This window comes from Octopus bimaculoides, chromosome 5 (assembly GCF_046866305.1).
Source record: "Octopus bimaculoides isolate indiv1 chromosome 5, ASM4686630v1, whole genome shotgun sequence".
NCBI classification, from domain to species: Eukaryota; Metazoa; Mollusca; class Cephalopoda; order Octopoda; family Octopodidae; genus Octopus; species Octopus bimaculoides.
In genome coordinates, this window is record NC_142932.1 from 127193884 (window position 1) to 127216067 (window position 22184).

The window sequence follows — 22184 nt, forward strand, 5'->3', positions numbered from 1 at the left end:
TAATGTTGATTTTTAGTATTATAGGAGAGATAAAAACAAATTTTAGTGTTTAATTATATTAATAGCTACTTGTTCAAGATTGAACACGTTCATATTTAAATTAAAATCTTGATCATAATCTCATGACATGAACAATGTGAGATTCCATGTTGGTCAATGCTGGAATATTTTACCAATATATTATAAAAGCAACATGAGTAGCTTTACATGACTGTTTCACCTACTAGAAATAATGGTCAAATATTCTTTCTGTCTATTGCTGGAAGGAAAAATCACTTTAGAATAATGCTGTTGTATAAATAATATATCAGGAAAAGGAGTAATGGTATTGTTGTGGCTGAGATGTCTTTGACTATTTATCAGTGCTGATTGAGTTGAATTAACCATTATATAAAGTTTGTAGGTATTTTAGCAAAACTCCTTAACCCTTTCACATTCACATCATTCTGTCAAATGTAATGTTTATTCATTCACATTGGTTTGAAGTAATCATCGATTATCTCAGAGCTTTGGGATTTCGATGATGTGGTTGTTTACTTTTAGAATGACATTGTAGGGTAGGTGTGAGAGGCTTGATCTTACTGGTTTCAACTTAAAACCAGCAGAATATTTGTGCCGGATATGGCCGGCTTGACTGTTAAAGGGTTAAACAATCTTGGTTGCATTGAAAATGAATTAGAAACCTTATCTACTCAGGCACAGGTATAGCAGTGTGGTAGGAAGCTTGTTTCCCAACCACATGGTTCTGGGTTTGGTCCCACTGTGTCATACCTTGGGCAAGTGTCTTCTTGGGCTGACCAAAGACTTGTGAGGTAGACTTGTAGGTAGAAACTGAGAGAAGCCGGTCGTGTATGTATGTGCATGTGTGTGTGATCCACCACTGCTGGGCAACTGGTGTTGGTGCATTTACATCCCCATAACTTAACAGCTCAGCAAAAGAGACCGATAGAATAAGTAGCAGGCTTTAAAAACAACTAGTACTGGGGTCAATTCATTTGACTAAAAATTCTTCAAGGCAATGCCCCAGGATGGCCATAATCTGACTGACACAAGTAAAAAATAGAAGATACTCATACTCTTTTACTTGTTTCAGTCATTTGACTGTGGCCATGCTGGAGCACCGCCTTTAGTTGAGCAAATCGACCCCAGGACATATTCTTTGTAAGCCTAGTACTTATTCTATCGGTCTTTCTTGCTGAACCACTAAGTGACGGGGATGTAAACACACCAGTATCGGTTGTCAAGCAATGTTGGGGGGACAAACACACACACACACACACACACACACACGCACATATATACATATTCATATATATGACAGGCTTCTTTCAGTTTCTGTCTACCAAATCCATTCACAAGGCTTTGGTTGGCCTGAGGCTACAGTAGAAGACACTTGCCCAAGGTGCCACGCAGTGGGACTGAACCCGGAACCATGTGGTTGGTAAGCAAGCTACTTACCACACAGCCATTCCTGCGCCTCATCAGAAAATGTAGCAATGAAAGAGGTAAATTTTTTTCCACCAAAGTAGTAATTAGCAAATGTAAGGATTCCAACTTGTGTTTCAATCTAAATATCAGGCTTGATTTACTGAATGTTTATATTATGTGTTGGTATTCACCATTTCCAAAATGTCATTCTCATGAGAAAATGTCCGTAATTGAAGAAGCAAAAGGCAGCAAGCTGATACAACTCTTAGCACATTGAGCAAAATGTTGAACAACATTTCTTAGGTCACCTTACAGTCTGAGTTCAAATGCTGTCGTGGTTGACTTTGCTTTCGACTTTGTTTTCATTCTTTTGGGTTCGATAAAATAAGTACCTGCTGAGTACTGAGGTCAATGTGATTGACTTAACTCCCTTCCCTGAAATTGCAGGCCTTGTGCCAAAAATTTGAAACTAATTTAAGGAGAAAAATAAGAAGTTATGTTATGGAAGAAACATTTTAGCCATTTAAAAACACACAAAACTGTCGAATTTACTGTTCTTTTTTTTTTGTATATGGACTGGAACTGTGTCAGTGACCATATCCCAGTTGTGTGACAAAATTTTAAACCCATCAACGGATGAACGAAAAACGAATTTCAAGTTTTTGTGAGTTCTGCAAATGGCTAAAATGGCTCTTCTATGTTGTAAATGCTTCAGTTTCAATGTACAATCCCAGATCAACTTACTCATTGGATAATTAGAACTTTGATTCTGGTGAAATTTGAGCAAAGAACAATAATATGCTTCTTTTATTCTAATGATCATCATTTAATGTCCGTTTTCCATGCTGGTATGGGTTGGCTGGTTTGACCAGGGCTGGGAAGCTGAGGGGCTGCACCAGATTCCAGTCTGTAGCATGGTTTCTACAGCTGGATGCTCTTCCTAATGCCAACCCCTTTACAGGAGTGTAATAGTTGCTTTTATGTGTCACTGGCACAGTATCTGCCATGACTACAGTTTCACTTGGCTTGATAGGTCTTCAACTCAAGCATGGCATATTCTTTTCTTTTCTACTGTAGGCACAAGGCCTGAACTTTTTGGGGAGAGGGCCAGTTGATTAGATTGACCCCAGTATGCAACTGGTACTTAATTTATTGACCCCCAAAAGGATGAAAGGTAAAGTCGACCTTGGCAGAATTTGAACTCAGAACATAAAGACAGACGAAATACCTCTAAGCATTTTGCCCGATGTGCTAACCACTCTGCCAGTTCGCTACCTTTCAAGTATGGCCTATTGCCAAAGGTCTCAGTCATTTGTCATTGCCTCCATGAGGCCCAATGCTCGAAAGGTGCTTTTTATGTGCCACAGGCACGGGTGCCAGTTACGTGACACCAGCATCAGCCATGACTATGATTTCACTTGGCTGATGGGTCTTCTCAAGCACAGCATATCGCCAGAGATCTTGGTTAGTAGTCAATGCCTTTGTGAGGCCCTACGTTCGATGGTCACATTTCACCACTTCATCCCATGTCTTCCTGAGTCTACTTCTTCCACAGGTTCCCTCCACAGTTAGAAATTGGCACTTCTTTACATGGCTGTCCTCATCCATGTGCATATTCTTTCATTCTTTTGTTTGTTTCAGTCATTTGACTGTGGCCATGCTGGAGCACCGCCTTTAGTCGAGCAAATCAACCCCAGGACTTATTTTTTGTATGCCTAGTACTTATTGTATCGGTCTCTATTGCTGAGCTGTCAAGTTATGGGGATGTAAACACACCAGCATTGGTTGTCAAGTGATGTTAGGGGTGGGGGGGGGGGACAAACACAGACACAAACACACACACACACACACGATGGGCTTCTTTCAGTTTCTGTCTACCAAATCCACTTGCAATGCTTTGGTCAGCCTGAGGCTACAGCAGAAGACACTTGCCCAAGGTGCCATGCAGAGGGACTGAACCGGGAACCATGTGGTTTGGAAGCAAGCTACTCACCACACAGCCACTCCTGTGCCTATATATAATCACTAGCATAGCTAGAGGGTGTGCTGCCCGGGGCAGCCTTTCCGTTTGCTGCACCCGGACCCCACAAAAAACACATTGCCTACATCAGACCCAAAAGTGCCTCCCGAGGCGGACTGCCCCTACCACCCCACCTGGCTATGATAGTTCATATAATCAATATGTGTATGAATAGTAGAAGCATTATGGGATAATAAAATTGATGTTTCATTAGTTTGGGGTTCCTCATTTGAACATTGTTAGATCAGACAGGACACCAGGATGATTGAGTGAGCTATTATTAGTCATTCACGCTTGTACTAAAAATGTTTAGAAAGAGAAATACAGAAAATGAATTACATAGATGGCAAATTATATTACAAAACAACCAGCTTTTGATACACAATATATTTTTTTTCTCCAGAAAATGTTTTTATGTGATATATCTATCTATTTTCTTCCATTTATTTGATTTTTTATTTAAGAAATGCTCTCATGTTGACAGAAGACAGATTTCTTTCTCTTATTTATTTATACATTTCTATGCTACCATAGTTTTTGTTTGTTGAATAGTGGCACTTAGTAATGTTCTTGCAACACTGTTGATAAAGTAACTTGTAGAGTTGCTCATCAAATATTTGGTTTTCTTCATGACTAAAAATATAATATTTTGTAATGTCTTTGATAAATGTTGAAAACTTTACAATGTATATTGTATAGATAAAACAAGATTAATATATTCAACAATTTCCTGTCTTAAACACTGGAATATCTTTAAGTATCCACCATCTGTAAATGACAACCACATGACCTTTCAACTTCTCATTCTTTGGCTGATTAATAACAGTAGATTTTTCCCCCACTCTAAATGTATACAGATTCACTGATTTCTTCAATTTTTAGAATTGTGTTAAAAAATCTTCTGCAATTTTTTTTTCTCTGGCAAAAGTATGTACCCACAGAATGTATAATTAAGAATTACTAAATTATTCTAGGCAACTCGACTGTTCTTTGGTGTAATGATTTTAAAGAAATGTATAGATACACAGGTCGGAGAGGAACAGCGGCGCCTTGGGATATGAATAGTAGGTCTGAAATCTCTTAAGTTCAAGATCCGACAGTATTTTGTAGTTTGGGATGGGACAATTGCATGTGGCTGTTTGGATACTGGCATTTCGGCATGGCTGATTGGACATTGAACTTGTTTTGGTGACAGTGCATTTTGGCCCAAGAAGCAAACACATGTACATGCGTGTGTGTGTGTGTGTGTGTGCGTGCGCGCACATACACAAAGAAAAACAAATGCAGGGAGGGAGAGAGAATGAGATAGGAGAGAGAGATTGATTAAATGTATTAAATGACCCCAATTGCTACAAACATGTCCCCTCTCTATTTTTCTGCTCATGGTGCCAAAATTTAAATTGACTGTCAGTTCTGTTTACTTTGTCAAAGATATATAGAAATCCATTGTAAGAAAATTTTTCTTCTCCCTGTGCTATTAATATTTCTCCAACCATCATATACATAAATTGAAACACTAAGCTAAATAAAGTTTAGTAGTCTAGCAGTTGTGATTACAGCTTAATTGCCAGTAAGAATAAAAACAAAATTTCTACCATGCTGAAAGGTCCTGAAGACAAAACATATGCCAAGTAAGCGGTGCCAGAATGGCTCTGCCAAAGCATCTCCTACTCTTCGTACTTGTCGTTTACTTGTGTTCTGGCTTTGTCTTGAATACCTAAATGGGTAATATTTAGTGAATTGAACTGGAAAAATGGTTTGAGGCAACAAATGGTGAATAAAGTGCAACAGTGAAAGTGAGCTATACTTTATGATGATGATGTCTCGTGTGCATTTAATCTGAATTCAATTCAATCCAATCTTAAAGGTAAGATGGTAATGATTCGAGGGAGATTTTGTTGATATTTCTAGCATGTCTAGCGTTGTGTTGAGGCAAATTCATTGGTCCATCTTCATATTGGTAAAGTTTGCTGCTTATATTTTGAGTAGCTGTCCACCGAATTTATGTCCTGACAATGTATGGTTTTGATTAAAACTCTCTGTTTAATAACATCTTAAATTTACATTTTAACTATTTCAGTCTCTTATCTGTGTCAGATCAACAATATAGTTCTATCATTCCATCTTTACTTGAGATTTCATTGTAAAAATTGTCTTAGTGAATTACCAAAATGAAATATAACTATATGAAATTGCGAAACTTTAAATTGGATAAATCTACCAATGTAACGCTATGTTTATGGACCTAACTGTATTTGAATAAAGTTACTAGTGGAAGTGTGTGTAATATTGTGTGTGCATGGTGTGTATGTATGTGTGTGGTGTGATTTTAATTTGTATAGTGTTGTGCGTCAGGAATTTTTGTAATGTCTGTGAAGTAACTCTGTTATGACTCTGTGTAATCTGTGTGTGTGTGGGGGGGGGGGGTGGAAGTGGTGGTGGTGGTGGTAGTAAAGTTTAGAAAAATGATTTAGAATAAACTTTTATACTTTTTATTTTTTTAGTCAGTTATTGGATAATTGTGGTTTGTTTTTAATTGCCTGTTCCCATTATCTGTCTGATGTTATGAATATTAAAGTCTAATTAGTCAGTAGATTTTATTGCTTGGCTCCTTTATAAGTCAATTCATCCTCCCAAGACATCTTAGAACTTGCATATCTAAATTATCTCTGATGGACAAAGGATCAGTTTTTTTTTTTCTGGCTGTATTAACAATTTATCGGACCCCATCCTCTCTTTTTACTGTCTACTTGTTCAGCTATTTATCTTTCTTTCTATGTGTCTGTGTTTATTTTTTCACTTATACTTTCCATTCAACTGAAGAAGTTCTTGCAACAGTATGAGTGTAAGAACTCAGTCCTATGAAGGCAGCAAAGTTAATTAGTATCCGACTAGTTTCGGTATAGTAATCAACACTTTAACCCTGGCCCTGCTGTGCATATTCTCTATATAAATGTCTTAGTCATGTTAGAAACTGCAGATTTTGAAGAAGGGTAGTTAGTCCGGTTACAAAACCATAAAAATATAACTATTGCATGAATTTGGATGAAACTGGGTGATACAACGATTATTGATGTATATTGTGAATATGGTTTTTACCTGTTGTTGATTTTTACTTGTTGTTATATCACTTTTACCTGTCCAGGTTGGTTGAATAGGATAAAGTTGATTACATGTAAATATTTTCACACAAGACATCCATTCCTGGGCACCAATTCCTTGTTTTTGAGCTGAATTTGTATTCCAAAATGTGTAAGTTGCAATGTGTACAGCTGGAATAAATAAAAGCATTCTGAGAAATGTCTTCATCATCTTCATTGGTGTAGTGAAGGTGACATTGCCTTATTGATGTGCATACCTTGTGATCCCTTCATCATGATAAACATCTTTTTCAGAAAGATGTTGAAAGTACTCAACAATCTTTGTTTCTAAGTTCAAAGATTTTCTAGGACCCACATCACAAATGAAAACATTGATGTAAGGGATCAATCCTGTGAGCATTGCACTCCTGCTCAGGATTGATAAATCTTGATGTCACTTTCATCACTGCTGTGTACAGATGATACTGAAATATTCTGATTATTTCCTCCAGGTCCAAACATTCTTTCTCTAAGTAAATCTTCAAAAAAATAATATTACTCAACATTTAACTTAAATCACTATATACGTTGCAGTAGCTTAACCAGTCATCATCATCATCATCATCGTTTAACGTCCGCTTTCCATGCTAGCATGGGTTGGACGAGTAGTGATATAAATTCAGATTTAAATTAATTCTCTGGTTAACTTGAAATAAAGGGTGTATTTTCTTTGAAGCGAAGACAATAACCTCCAAAACGTGCTTGTAAGAAGATACCAAGTCATTTTCCTGTTTATTTAAGTTAATGTTAGAATGTTTTATATGCTGATTGTAATTTCACAGCTGAAAAAGCTTTCAAATAACTTCAGGTCTTTCTTTACCGTATGTGCTTGCACTCCTGATATTTAGTGCAACTACACAAGTAGAACAACTATTTGAAACAATTATCTCACTTTCAGTTTTTCTCTTCATACTGTCTTTGAATATGTTGCTGCTATGGATTTGTAATCCATATTGCAGAGGCAGAAGAAGTGAAGGATATGGTTGGAAAATACATATATAATTAGTTTAGGTCTTTCAATGGACAATATTGTGTAGGTGAAATAGAGCCATATGCTTTTATGTTTTCTGTTTCTATCCAAAATATAACAGCATGAACCAACAAACAGATGTTGAAATTAGGAATTGATTGTTATGTTAAAGCAGATGATTTATTATGATTGTCCATAATGAATTCATTGTTAAGTAGTTTAACTTCTGCTCTTAAGTTCTTAGGAAAGTCAACTCTTGCAGCTGAAATATATAAGTTAATCCGATTCTTAACTTGAGTGGGTGTTCTTCAATCATTCCTGAATATGTTTTTCATAAAATCATTACAAATTACAAGTATTTTTTAACTTAGAGAGAAACTGAATTATTAAACAACTACAAAATACTCTGTCATTGTGTGTGGAGTTGAATGAAGCCTGCTAATGTAAACATTTATGTGTTTCTTCAACAAGATGTTTAATGCTACTTATTTAGTCTTGGAGTGGGATCTCTCTCACTTTGAATCAATGGCTCAGGAGTTTGTCCAACAACTTAATCATTCAACTGCTGAACTTTTAATCCCCAAACTTTGTTTATCCTCAGTTTGGTTGTTTGTAAGTAATAAGTCAATGAAGTAACATATATATTTAACACTTCTTGTGTTTTAACTGTAGCAGCTTTGATGACACTAAAATCCCCGTTTTATTTTGTATGAGTTTTTAATGGATAAACTGTGGGTAGATTACTGCACTTGCACATACAGTACTAAAGAGAGATTATATTTCTGCATCAGTCATTGTATAATATGCAAAATAAAAATTTCCCAATGAGTGTCGAATAAGTGCAATTGTCTTTAATGGAAATTTGTTTAATTATCATAACTTTGTAGAAAAATGACAAGAAACCTCAATTCTAAATGGTTTGTTTACTATTTGTAAAGTGTACATTCAAGAGGTTTCTTTTAACTTTCAGTTAAAAGAATGCTTGCATTTCTCAAACTTTGTTACTAATGTCGATTATTTCAATGCCATGTTCTACTAATGATATTATGCTGTCAATTTGAAAATATCTTAAATCGTATTAGTGTTTGTGAAAAGCTGATTTTGCATCTATTATTAAATTATCTTCAATTTAGTAGTTGTGTCGCCTCCCCTTGTTTTTCATTTGAACTACCAAGTACTTTGTTAGTATTGACTTCTTAAAGTCAAGTTACTTGGTGAAATAAACAGTTGTTGCCTCTGAACTGAATCTGTTGGGATTCAGAGCTGCCATTTAGCATATTCATTCTTTATAGACATCAATTTCATTCATTATGAACTTTATTTTTAAGTATATTATAAACGTGCTAACTCGCGCACACACATTCATGCATAAAACATGCAGATACATTCATGCACACACAATCATCACCATCATCATTAACTTACTCACATAAAGTTAATGTATGCATATACATCACTATGCATGGCATATGTTGTATACAAGTATGTAACCTTTTAATAGCATTATATAAACAATGCAAGGCATACATCTATTGCAACATAAATTTATTATGACATCAATAACACACACACACACACACACATAAATACACAAAACATTTCCTCTACAAGTCATACTGTTAAGTACGTGTAGATTCCAAACTACGGAAACATCATTTCCTATTGCTTCTAACCAACAGAACTTCTAGCTGGCTTATCGACACACGACTGTGTCCTGTTTGCCAAGGGAAGTTATCCCTCTCACCTCGATCAGCAGCACGAATGTATCCGGATTTCAGGGTTATTTCCCTTCGTCGGCGTTCGACAGCTGATGACCTTGGTGAGAGAGACAAAAACCTGGCAAACCTTATATCTTCTTTTCCAGTGAAATTCTTCACTGATATTGAAAAGGTGAAAACAAGCAATGTTAATTCTCTAAATGAAGTATTAACAGTAACTGCACGATAAAGTGTAGTATATTGCCACTTAAGTGTGGCTGACCCCTAGGGGTGGATGTTACTGTTGCTTTTAGCCCCAGGAGGACATCTCCTCCAGCTGGCTTATCGACACACGACTGTGTCCTGTTTGCCAAGGGAAGTTATCCCTCTCACCTCGATCAGCAGCACGAACGTATCCGGATTTCAGGGTTATTTCCCTTCGTCGGCGTTCGACAGCTGATGACCTTGGTGAGAGAGACAAAAACCTGGCAAACCTTATATCTTCTTTTCCAGTGAAGTTCTTCACTGATATTGAAAAGGTGAAAACAAGCAATGTTAATTCTCTAAATGAAGTATTAACAGTAACTGCACGATAAAGTGTAGTATATTGCCACTTAAGTGTGGCTGACCCCTAGGGGTGGATGTTACTGTTGCTTTTAGCCCCAGGAGGACATCTCCTCCAGCTGGCTTATCGACACACGACTGTGTCCTGTTTGCCAAGGGAAGTTATCCCTCTCACCTCGATCAGCAGCACGAACGTATCCGGATTTCAGGGTTATTTCCCTTCGTCGGCGTTCGACAGCTGATGACCTTGGTGAGAGAGACAAAAACCTGGCAAACCTTATATCTTCTTTTCCAGTGAAATTCTTCACTGATATTGAAAAGGTGAAAACAAGCAATGTTAATTCTCTAAATGAAGTATTAACAGTAACTGCACGATAAAGTGTAGTATATTGCCACTTAAGTGTGGCTGACCCCTAGGGGTGGATGTTACTGTTGCTTTTAGCCCCAGGAGGACATCTCCTCCAGCTGGCTTATCGACACACGACTGTGTCCTGTTTGCCAAGGGAAGTTATCCCTCTCACCTCGATCAGCAGCACGAACGTATCCGGATTTCAGGGTTATTTCCCTTCGTCGGCGTTCGACAGCTGATGACCTTGGTGAGAGAGACAAAAACCTGGCAAACCTTATATCTTCTTTTCCAGTGAAATTCTTCACTGATATTGAAAAGGTGAAAACAAGCAATGTTAATTCTCTAAATGAAGTATTAACAGTAACTGCACGATAAAGTGTAGTATATTGCCACTTAAGTGTGGCTGACCCCTAGGGGTGGATGTTACTGTTGCTTTTAGCCCCAGGAGGACATCTCCTCCAGCTGGCTTATCGACACACGACTGTGTCCTGTTTGCCAAGGGAAGTTATCCCTCTCACCTCGATCAGCAGCACGAACGTATCCGGATTTCAGGGTTATTTCCCTTCGTCGGCGTTCGACAGCTGATGACCTTGGTGAGAGAGACAAAAACCTGGCAAACCTTATATCTTCTTTTCCAGTGAAATTCTTCACTGATATTGAAAAGGTGAAAACAAGCAATGTTAATTCTCTAAATGAAGTATTAACAGTAACTGCACGATAAAGTGTAGTATATTGCCACTTAAGTGTGGCTGACCCCTAGGGGTGGATGTTACTGTTGCTTTTAGCCCCAGGAGGACATCTCCTCCAGCTGGCTTATCGACACACGACTGTGTCCTGTTTGCCAAGGGAAGTTATCCCTCTCACCTCGATCAGCAGCACGAACGTATCCGGATTTCAGGGTTATTTCCCTTCGTCGGCGTTCGACAGCTGATGACCTTGGTGAGAGAGACAAAAACCTGGCAAACCTTATATCTTCTTTTCCAGTGAAATTCTTCACTGATATTGAAAAGGTGAAAACAAGCAATGTTAATTCTCTAAATGAAGTATTAACAGTAACTGCACGATAAAGTGTAGTATATTGCCACTTAAGTGTGGCTGACCCCTAGGGGTGGATGTTACTGTTGCTTTTAGCCCCAGGAGGACATCTCCTCCAGCTGGCTTATCGACACACGACTGTGTCCTGTTTGCCAAGGGAAGTTATCCCTCTCACCTCGATCAGCAGCACGAACGTATCCGGATTTCAGGGTTATTTCCCTTCGTCGGCGTTCAACAGCTGATGACCTTGGTGAGAGAGACAAAAACCTGGCAAACCTTATATCTTCTTTTCCAGTGAAATTCTTCACTGATATTGAAAAGGTGAAAACAAGCAATGTTAATTCTCTAAATGAAGTATTAACAGTAACTGCACGATAAAGTGTAGTATATTGCCACTTAAGTGTGGCTGACCCCTAGGGGTGGATGTTACTGTTGCTTTTAGCCCCAGGAGGACATCTCCTCCAGCTGGCTTATCGACACACGACTGTGTCCTGTTTGCCAAGGGAAGTTATCCCTCTCACCTCGATCAGCAGCACGAACGTATCCGGATTTCAGGGTTATTTCCCTTCGTCGGCGTTCGACAGCTGATGACCTTGGTGAGAGAGACAAAAACCTGGCAAACCTTATATCTTCTTTTCCAGTGAAATTCTTCACTGATATTGAAAAGGTGAAAACAAGCAATGTTAATTCTCTAAATGAAGTATTAACAGTAACTGCACGATAAAGTGTAGTATATTGCCACTTAAGTGTGGCTGACCCCTAGGGGTGGATGTTACTGTTGCTTTTAGCCCCAGGAGGACATCTCCTCCAGCTGGCTTATCGACACACGACTGTGTCCTGTTTGCCAAGGGAAGTTATCCCTCTCACCTCGATCAGCAGCACGAACGTATCCGGATTTCAGGGTTATTTCCCTTCGTCGGCGTTCGACAGCTGATGACCTTGGTGAGAGAGACAAAAACCTGGCAAACCTTATATCTTCTTTTCCAGTGAAATTCTTCACTGATATTGGCAAACAGGACACAGTCGTGTGTCGATAAGCCAGCTGGAGGAGATGTCCTCCTGGGGCTAAAAGCAACAGTAACATCCACCCCTAGGGGTCAGCCACACTTAAGTGGCAATATACTACACTTTATCGTGCAGTTACTGTTAATACTTCATTTAGAGAATTAACATTGCTTGTTTTCACCTTTTCAATATCAGTGAAGAATTTCACTGGAAAAGAAGATATAAGGTTTGCCAGGTTTTTGTCTCTCTCACCAAGGTCATCAGCTGTCGAACGCCGACGAAGGGAAATAACCCTGAAATCCGGATACATTCGTGCTGCTGATCGAGGTGAGAGGGATAACTTCCCTTGGCAAACAGGACACAGTCGTGTGTCGATAAGCCAGCTGGAGGAGATGTCCTCCTGGGGCTAAAAGCAACAGTAACATCCACCCCTAGGGGTCAGCCACACTTAAGTGGCAATATACTACACTTTATCGTGCAGTTACTGTTAATACTTCATTTAGAGAATTAACATTGCTTGTTTTCACCTTTTCAATATCAGTGAAGAATTTCACTGGAAAAGAAGATATAAGGTTTGCCAGGTTTTTGTCTCTCTCACCAAGGTCATCAGCTGTCGAACGCCGACGAAGGGAAATAACCCTGAAATCCGGATACGTTCGTGCTGCTGATCGAGGTGAGAGGGATAACTTCCCTTGGCAAACAGGACACAGTCGTGTGTCGATAAGCCAGCTGGAGGAGATGTCCTCCTGGGGCTAAATGCAACAGTAACATCCACCCCTAGGGGTCAGCCACACTTAAGTGGCAATATACTACACTTTATCGTGCAGTTACTGTTAATACTTCATTTAGAGAATTAACATTGCTTGTTTTCACCTTTTCAATATCAGTGAAGAATTTCACTGGAAAAGAAGATATAAGGTTTGCCAGGTTTTTGTCTCTCTCACCAAGGTCATCAGCTGTCGAACGCCGACGAAGGGAAATAACCCTGAAATCCGGATACGTTCGTGCTGCTGATCGAGGTGAGAGGGATAACCTCCCTTGGCAAACAGGACACAGTCGTGTGTCGATAAGCCAGCTGGAGGAGATGTCCTCCTGGGGCTAAAAGCAACAGTAACATCCACCCCTAGGGGTCAGCCACACTTAAGTGGCAATATACTACACTTTATATATATATATATATATATATATATATATATATATATATATATAAAAGTAAAAAGTCAAAAGGAAGAATTAGTACGGTTAGGCAGCTTTTTAATCGCTACAGATGTTTCAATACATATAGATCCTCGTATATACAGGATTTAAAGTTAAGTTTATATTAAATTATGTAACGATTTACCTGTATAAGAAGATCTATATGTATCTCCTCAGGTGATACTCAGTTGCTGTCTCCGTAAGTAAATCTAGATTTCCATGCTACAACATCCATGGCTTCTAACACACCTCAACTATATATATATATCACGAGCTTCCATCAGTTCCTGTCTACCAAGTCCACTCACAAGGCTTTGGTCAGCCTGAAGCTATAGTAGAAGACACTTACCCATAGTGCCACACAGTGGGACTGAACCTGGAACCACGTGGTTGGGAAGCAAGCTTCTTACCACTCAATTTACATATGTATTTTATACATATGTATTTTATACACTGAGTCAGTAAAAATCTTTCAAGTTCAGTTTTTTTTCACTTACAGTATTGTATGTGGTTCAATTTGAAAAACAATAAATTTGTTATTAGGAAAAAGACTTTTCCATCTTGAAATGTAATATTACTTTTGTAGAATGTGTGAAAATTAATCAAAGATTTCCTCAGGGTGCATGGGATAGAAAAGATTGGGAATTACTTGTTCAAAGAAAGTTTAAATCAGACTCATACCATTTTCTAAAGTTCCTGTTTAGAAGGAAATCTATCACATCTTGTTCTGAACTTTAGTATCATTATAGACAGTATTCAGTAATTTGATTTGAACAAACTAGTTTTCTTAACTTGGCAATATGTTTTTGAAGCATTAAAAATGCTTTTGCTAAAAAGAACGTGTAAATATGTCTAGCTTCTGTCTGAAAGTTAACATATTTTGGCATTGGTTTAACAGATACATTAGGCTTAACTGTTGATAGTAAAGTTATTGTTAAATATTCAGTTTACATCCCTTGAGGTTTTGAGTTCAATTCCTAGCGGGTTAGAATTTGCTTTTCATTCCTCCAAGGTCAGTAAAATAAGTTACAGTAATTTACTGTGGTTAATGAGTCAATTAAATTGGCCACACCCACTCCTTTGAAATATGTGATCTTCTCTGTTAGACTTACTACTGCTGCTACCACAACGAAGAACTAGACAATGATAATCTTGGACATGTGTTAGATATTACCAAATTAAACTTAATTAAGCTTTTCCAGTTGATCTATGTGTCTTATTATCTTGACCACCTAGAGATGTTCCAGACTTGACAATGTTATTGGTGAGCTTAATAATAATAATAATAATAATAATAACAGTGTCTTATGAAGCTAAATTTATAAGTCCTAAAATTGCAGAAGAATTTGTTACTAGGCAGTTTAGCTTAATGGTAAAGCACTTGACGTGTAATCACAGAGATGTGAATTTGTGTCTCATCACTGGCCGGTAACATATTTTTCTGCAATGTATGGATAATTTATCCTGGTCACGCTAGTTTATTAGCATTATCACGCATTTGAGAATAAAAAATTTATTTCCGTATCTTTCAATACATCTCAATGCTTCTAAAACAAACTTTGTTTATTTTCATCATAATAATGATTTCTTTTAATAATTCTCTCTATTATTGTCACCAAGTCTGAAAATTTGAGGAAAGGGGTTAGTTAATAAAATCAACCCCTGTGTTCAACTGCTACTTATTTTATCGACTCCAAAATGATGAAGAGCAAATTTCATGCTGTTCTGTTGATCGCATCAGCTGGTACTCTCATTCTTGTAACTGACAGAGGGCCAGGTATATGGGTACACTAATTGTTTTTATTTTGTATTTATTATACTGTTTCGTTTATTGTTGATTATTTGTAGCAATTTTCTGTTATATATTTTTGGACAAATTTGTTGCCATACTGCTATAACTGGGTTATGGTGACATTGGTGAAATTAGCGATCATTTTTAATTGGGTAGATTTGTGCTGGCCTTTCATTTTGGCAAGACAGGTTGAATGTGATTTCCAGTGATGTTAAATTTGCTCTGATAAACGTATAACCAGCCATAGAAATGAGTTGATTTGCATATAATTCATTGCTCAGTGTTCTTTGAGTGGGCAGTGTCTACTCAATTGAATTGTTTGCTAATTCATGATTACTGCAAAGATAACCAAAGACACATTTTGCTCTATAGAATCATTAGACAAATTCATGACATGTTTTTAAATAGGATACAGTTATTTGTCTGAACTATTTTCACTCAAGTTTGTGACTATCGCATAACACAAATATTTATTGAATTATTCTGGCTTTATAAGACAATTAATAATTCCATTTTCTCATATGTAAACTAGAACTTGTGTTATATTTTATTTTATTTTTTGAGTTTAGTTTGATTGTAATACTTTCTGTGGCTTTATACTTAAATTGTTAATATAATACTTTTAACCTTGCTCTGTATCAGGAATCTTTAACATTTTATGAGGCACTTAACAAAATGAAACCAAAAAACATGTTTCTATAAAATCCAAGCCTGCCTGGATGTTTTCAAATTATTTCCCATTCACTCATGATTTAAACAAGTTTCTCTGTGCTTGCTCTGTATCTGTCAGTTTCTATTTCATTTTCCTTCTAACTTGGTTTCCATGTCATCTACCCCATCCACCTGGTCTCCCCATTTCTAAAATGGTTTGCAACAATTTCATCGTCCTATACTTTCATAACTTCCTCTCTCTTCCACCACCTTGTTCTGGTCTTTGTTAAAGGTTCTCAGCTGAAATTTGTTCAACTAGCCGCTGACCGTTGTCTTTCCTGTTATGGGACAACTATAGAAATTGGCTAGAAATGTTCACTGTACATTGCATTTGGTCAACTGGAAGAATTGCCTTGACATGACATCATACACTTTTGACATTGTGAGTATGGCAGTTAAGATATTTAGGAAAATAATTCATTAAAGTTGTTAAATGAATTATACAAGACAGGAAAAAGCTGTGTTGACATGCATATGTATGCATGTGAGTGGATATGCACATGTGCATATATATTTAAATGCTCATATGTTAATAGTTTCTTTAAGCTTCTCCAATATTTGCAGGACATTAATGCTATTATTGATAAATATTTCCTGAAGGCAAGACAGATGGTTTGGTTATTGAGTTTTGGATAATTGACAAACGATTCAGTAGATAATAGTTGTGAGTTTGAATCCCACAGGAGTTGACTTAGTCTTTCATCCTCCCTGAATCAGTAAAAATAAAGTATCAGTGACATAAGTGGATTATGCAGACATCAGAGGATGTGGTCGTAGACTATCTATATATACGCACACAAACACATACAACTGTGTGTGTGTGTGTAGAGAGAGAGAGAGAGGAAAATACAGATTAGAGAGAGAAAGAAAACTATTTTCGGTATGTTGAGTTTGTAGATGACTCAACAAGTGTTTGAACAGCTATCCTTTCTGATGAAAGTTTGTTTTGGCAGACAGAAATGGAATTTAATCAGGAAGAAAAAAAATGTATATATAATCAATATTCAGTATTACAGTATCTCCTTCTTTAGCATGTTCTCTAAGTATTACTATCATAACAAAAATACGCACACATACATTCAGCTACCTTTACCATTTTCTTTGGAATTGGTAAAATAAATGCCAGTACTATATTGCAGTCAAGTCACTCGACCTCTACAAAGTGGCCTTTTCCTACATATTCACATATGCTATTCTGATAGAAATGAAGAAATATGTCATAAATTTAATGCAATGTTTTCAGTTTATTTTGGACATGAAAAGACTATTGAATAAATGGAACTGAAGAGAAGATAGATAATGATTGGAGATGTGTGTATAATAAGCTGAAAATAATTAAGTTTTCTAAAATATCATTTCCACCATCATCTTCTCTGTGAGATATTCAGCATCATCATCTTCACTACTATCACCACCTTCACAGTTGCCATCTTTACCATCAGCAGCACTTCTTAGTCTATGCCACATCACTTGTGGATGTCGTCTCCAACAGGAGAGCAGATTTCCCTCCAGGCTGTGTGACATTGTGTCTGCCTGAGACGGTGTATGGTTGGTGTCCTGCCTAACTTCACAGACGTACATCATAACTGGTTGATCTCTTCAACAAAAGCAGTGGCCTACAAATTTTACATGCTTAAAATCCACACCGTGACCACCACCACTGTCACCATCACATTTATCATCTTGAGTATCATCAGCATTATCATTGCTATCACACTCTTCACCGTCATCATTATTGTTTTTGTCATCACCTTCATATTGACTGTCATCATCTTGGCATTCCTCATTACAGACACCACAATCCTCTTGTTGTCACCTTCATCATCATTTTCCTCATCAACTTCTCCACCACCACCACCACCATGATCATCTTAGCATCATCATTTTCACAAACATTATTTTCCCCCATCATCATCTGTACTGGCATTACCATTATCACATTCTCCATCATTTTCTCTGATGTCACATTCTTCATCATTGTTGTTTTCATTATGTTTGTTGTTGTCATCCTCTTTGTCACAGTCTTTGTTGATATCCTCAACGTTATATAACTAACACAAGAGCATTGTCATTGTTTTTTTTTTTTCCAATACCTCATTAATATTTTTTCCAATAATACGTTGGTCACCCAACATATCACCCTCCTCTTCAAAAAATGTTACTGTTCTCATTTGAAGACTTAAAATTCATTGTGCAGACCAATGAAACTCATTTTTACAGTTTTACTATTCGCATCCTTCAGCCATGATGCCCACATACAACTAAATAAATATTGGGAGTTAAAATATTTTGGTCAAACACTAATCTTACTATCCAATACCTTATTTTGATGGTTATATATAGCTTTCTCTCTCTCTCTCTCCTTTCATTTTTGTGAGGGAATGGATTTGAGCACCCATCCCTAATAATGGATTTCTTAGAGAAACAAGGAGAAGATTCTTTAGATCACCTTTCTCTATGATGGGTTCCATAGACACAGAAAGACACAGAGAAGGTTAATCATCATCATCATCATCATCATCGTTTAACGTCCGCTTTCCATGCTAGCATGGGTTGGACGATTTGACTGAGGACTGGTGAAACGGGATGGCAACACCAGGTTCCAATCTAATTTGGCAGAGTTTCTACAGCTGGATGCCCTTCCTAACGCCAACCACTCAGAGAGTGTAGTGGGTGCTTTTACGTGTCACCCGCACGAAAACGGCCACGCTCGAAATGGTGTCTTTTATGTGCCACCCGCACAAGCCAGTCCAGGGGCACTGGCAACGATCTCACTCGAAAATCCTACGGGAGCCAGTCAGGCGGTACTGGCAACGGCCATGCTCAAAATGGTGCATCTCATGTGCCACCCGCACAAGAGCCAGTCCAGGGGCACTGGCAACGATCTTACTTGGCTTGCCGGGTCTTCTCACGCACAGCACATTTCCAAAGGTCTCGGTCAGTAGTCATCGCCTCGGTGAGGCCCAATGTACGAAGGTCTTGCCTCACCGCCTCAGCCCAGGTCTTCCTGGGCCTACCTCTTCCACGGGTTCCCTCAACTGTTAGGGTGTGGCACTTTTTCACGCAGCTATCCTCATCCATTCTCACCACATGTCCATACCAGCGCAATCGTCTCTCTTGCACACCACAACTGATGCTTCTAATGTTCAGCTTTTCTCTCAAGATACTTACACTCTGACGGGTATTTACATTGACATTACACATCCAACGGAGCATACTGGCTTCATTCCTTGCGAGCTTACGTATGTCCTCAGCAGTTACAGCCCATGTTTCACTGCCATGTAGCATGGCTGTTTGTACGCATGCGTCATACAGTCTTCCTTTTACTCTGAGTGAGAGTCCCTTTGTCGCCAGCAGGGGTAAGAGCTCTCTAAACTTTGCCCAGGCTATTCTTATTCTAGCAGCTACACTTTCAGCGCACCCACCCCCACTACTAACTTGGTCGCCCAGATAGCGGAAGCTATCGACTACTTCTAGTTTTTCACCCTGGAATGAGATAGAAGTTGTTTCCTGTTTGTTTACAATCTTTATTGCACCTGAACATCTGCCACAAACAAAAACTAACTTGCTAGTTAACCTGCCTTTGATGTTGCTGCACCTCTTATGTGTCCATAGCTTGCACCGGGTACATCTTATAGAGTTACTACCTACTCCTTTTCTACATACTGAGCAGGGCCATCTACCTGAAGGGGTTTGTGTTTTATCTACCTTCCTACTTATTAGGATTTTGGTTTTAGCTAGGTTGACTCTAAGGCCCTTCAATTCTAGACCTTGCTTCCATGATTATAATTGCATGTAGCTGTATGGCTTTGGCATAGGTTGAAAATGGAGTAATTTATGATGTCCTTCATAATAGGTGTCTGTTCCATTGCATCTAATTTCTTTCAATATAAACAACCATTTTCCAACTGCCAAACACATTGGTCAGTTTTCTTTTATCTCTAGTATGGGTGGGACAGCACCACAAGAGTCGGCCAGGCCGAAGCCTGCACCAAACTTTTGCAAAAGTTTTGGCAAGATTTTTATAGCTGGATGCCCTTCCGAACACCAACCACTTTACATTGTGGACTGGGTGCTTTTAAGTAGCACCTGCACTGACAGGGTCACCAAGTACTTGCAAGAAAAACACTTTTAAGAGGGGAGGAGGCATAGGGAGAGGTGATGATGAAAAGGTTATAGTGAGACAGACATAGGGGTCTTACTGAAGAGGAAGTATAATGTTACATGGCCGGAGAGAGAAAAGGAATGAAGACAGAAGCAGTTGTGCTGCTGCAAAGAAAATACATGGTTGCCCATCCTGAGGGAAGTGCAGGAGGAGAGAGAGAGAAAGAGTGGGAAAGCACAGGATGGAGATGGTGGCAAAAAGCTGGGCATGCTCACAAGGAACAGGGATCAGAGTATAAATGAGAAGGTTGAGTAAAGGAAGAGAGAGAGTAAGTGATGAAAGACTTGGGTATGTATAGATTTGGAGGGGCTACTGGATAGCAATGATACAGAGGTGTGAGGAGAGGATTGGAGTGTGAGAGCGAGGCATAGTGAATGGAGGAGGAAATGCCAGAAAGAGAAGAGATGTAAAATGGTTTGTTGGGGTGGGGCGAGGGAAAAGTTTTCTTTATTTCTAAAATAAAGATACGGCTCACTCCATGCTTTGATGGTTGTTTATAAAAGATTGAGTTATTTCAAGTTAATGAATTGTGGTTAGTAAGTTGTCTTGTCATTGCGAGGGTGAAATATGGTTCTGCTAGTTTGGTTTGGATTTGTCACTGATAGACAAATAAACAGTTAAAATTCTCAGTATTTGTTTTAAAGAAATTGTATGAAACTATTTGAAAATCTTTGATTTTGTCAGGTAATGGAATATATGATTGGCGGTGACATGAAGAACCTACTGTCAGTGTGTGGTTACTTTGATGAACATATGGCTATTGTTTACGTTGCAGAAGTAACTCTTGCATTGGAATTTCTTCACAGTCTGGGAATCATTCACAGGTATTTAGCTTGGCTCTCTGTTTTACATTTTCTTTTTTAGGAAATCTACAAAATAAAAAAAAAAAAAAGATTCTTCATTCTCAGTTATTGTCTATAGTTGTCTTTCTGCAAGTTTGGATAAAGGAATTTCACTGTTGTATATACAAGTGTATGCATATGAAACCAAGTGTGTTTACACAAACATGAACGTGCGCATGACACACACACACACACACAGATAACTACTAATCAAAAAAGTCTGTATTTACAATTACATCCAGACATATTTAATGTGGTTGTGGAAACAAACATTAACCAGTGATAAGTGTATGCACTTATATTTGCATAACTTCATATACATATATATATATATATGGTGTGTGTGTGCCTATATATTATAGACAAATACATACATTTCTGTTTACTCATGAACAACTTGTGTGTGTTAGCACACACACACACACACACTCACACACACACACCGTATATGTTTTTTCCCCTCCCTTCAGACTAAATGTCTTTAGGTGTTCCTTGTCTGAATTTAGTTAGTTTAGTTACTGTTGTTGTTGACTGTGGCCAGGGATAAAAGAACTGTAGAAGAGCGGTGGGTGGGGTTGCACAATGCTCCACCACTCTGAACAGCATCACTTTCCATATATATTGATATCTGTGTAAGACAAGAAATAGTTTTATTGATTATCCATGTTTTAACATTTGTTTGATGCAATTGTTAGCACGGGCTTTCTCACACCCCACTGTCTCTAGTCTGGCAGCCTCACCTCGCACACAACACAACATACTATCCCATACTTCACTTGAGGCATATATTTTGGATGGTGTGCATTTCTCTCCCTCTCCCTCTCTCTCTCTCTCCCTCTCTCTCTCTCTCTCTCTCTCTCTCTCTCTCTGTTATGTGTGTAATTGTATATGTGTGGTTGTGCTGTATGCATGTTTGTATATGACGATATATTAGAGTGCATAATTTATATATATGTTTGTGTGTGTGTACACACACACACACACACACACACACACACATATATATGTAGGTATATATATATGTATATATATATATATATATATGTATGTATATCTGTATGTATATATGTAAATCTGCATGTATATATGTATATATATATATGTATGTATGTATGTATGTATGTATATATATTTACATATATGTACATATATACATATATGTATATATCTATGCATATATGTATTGTGTGTATATGTATGTGTACATATATATATATACTCTTGTATGTATATATACATGTATATATATATATATATATGTATGCAACA

At 37.9% G+C, this 22184-nt stretch overlaps 1 protein-coding gene across 2 annotated transcripts in view; it reads left to right on the forward strand.

Annotated features, from left to right (window-relative positions):
- The window catches only part of LOC106867829 (serine/threonine-protein kinase greatwall), a 729021-nt gene that overhangs the window by 185894 nt on the left and 520943 nt on the right, over positions 1-22184 (forward strand). For both annotated transcript variants that reach the window (XR_016242045.1, XM_089353060.1), the window contains exon 6: positions 20758-20897. Coding sequence is in view for 1 of the 2 variants with exons in the window: in XM_089353060.1 (XP_089209186.1) it covers positions 20758-20897 (140 nt within the window). In the remaining variant the exon portion in view is untranslated. The remainder of the gene's footprint in view (positions 1-20757; positions 20898-22184) is intronic.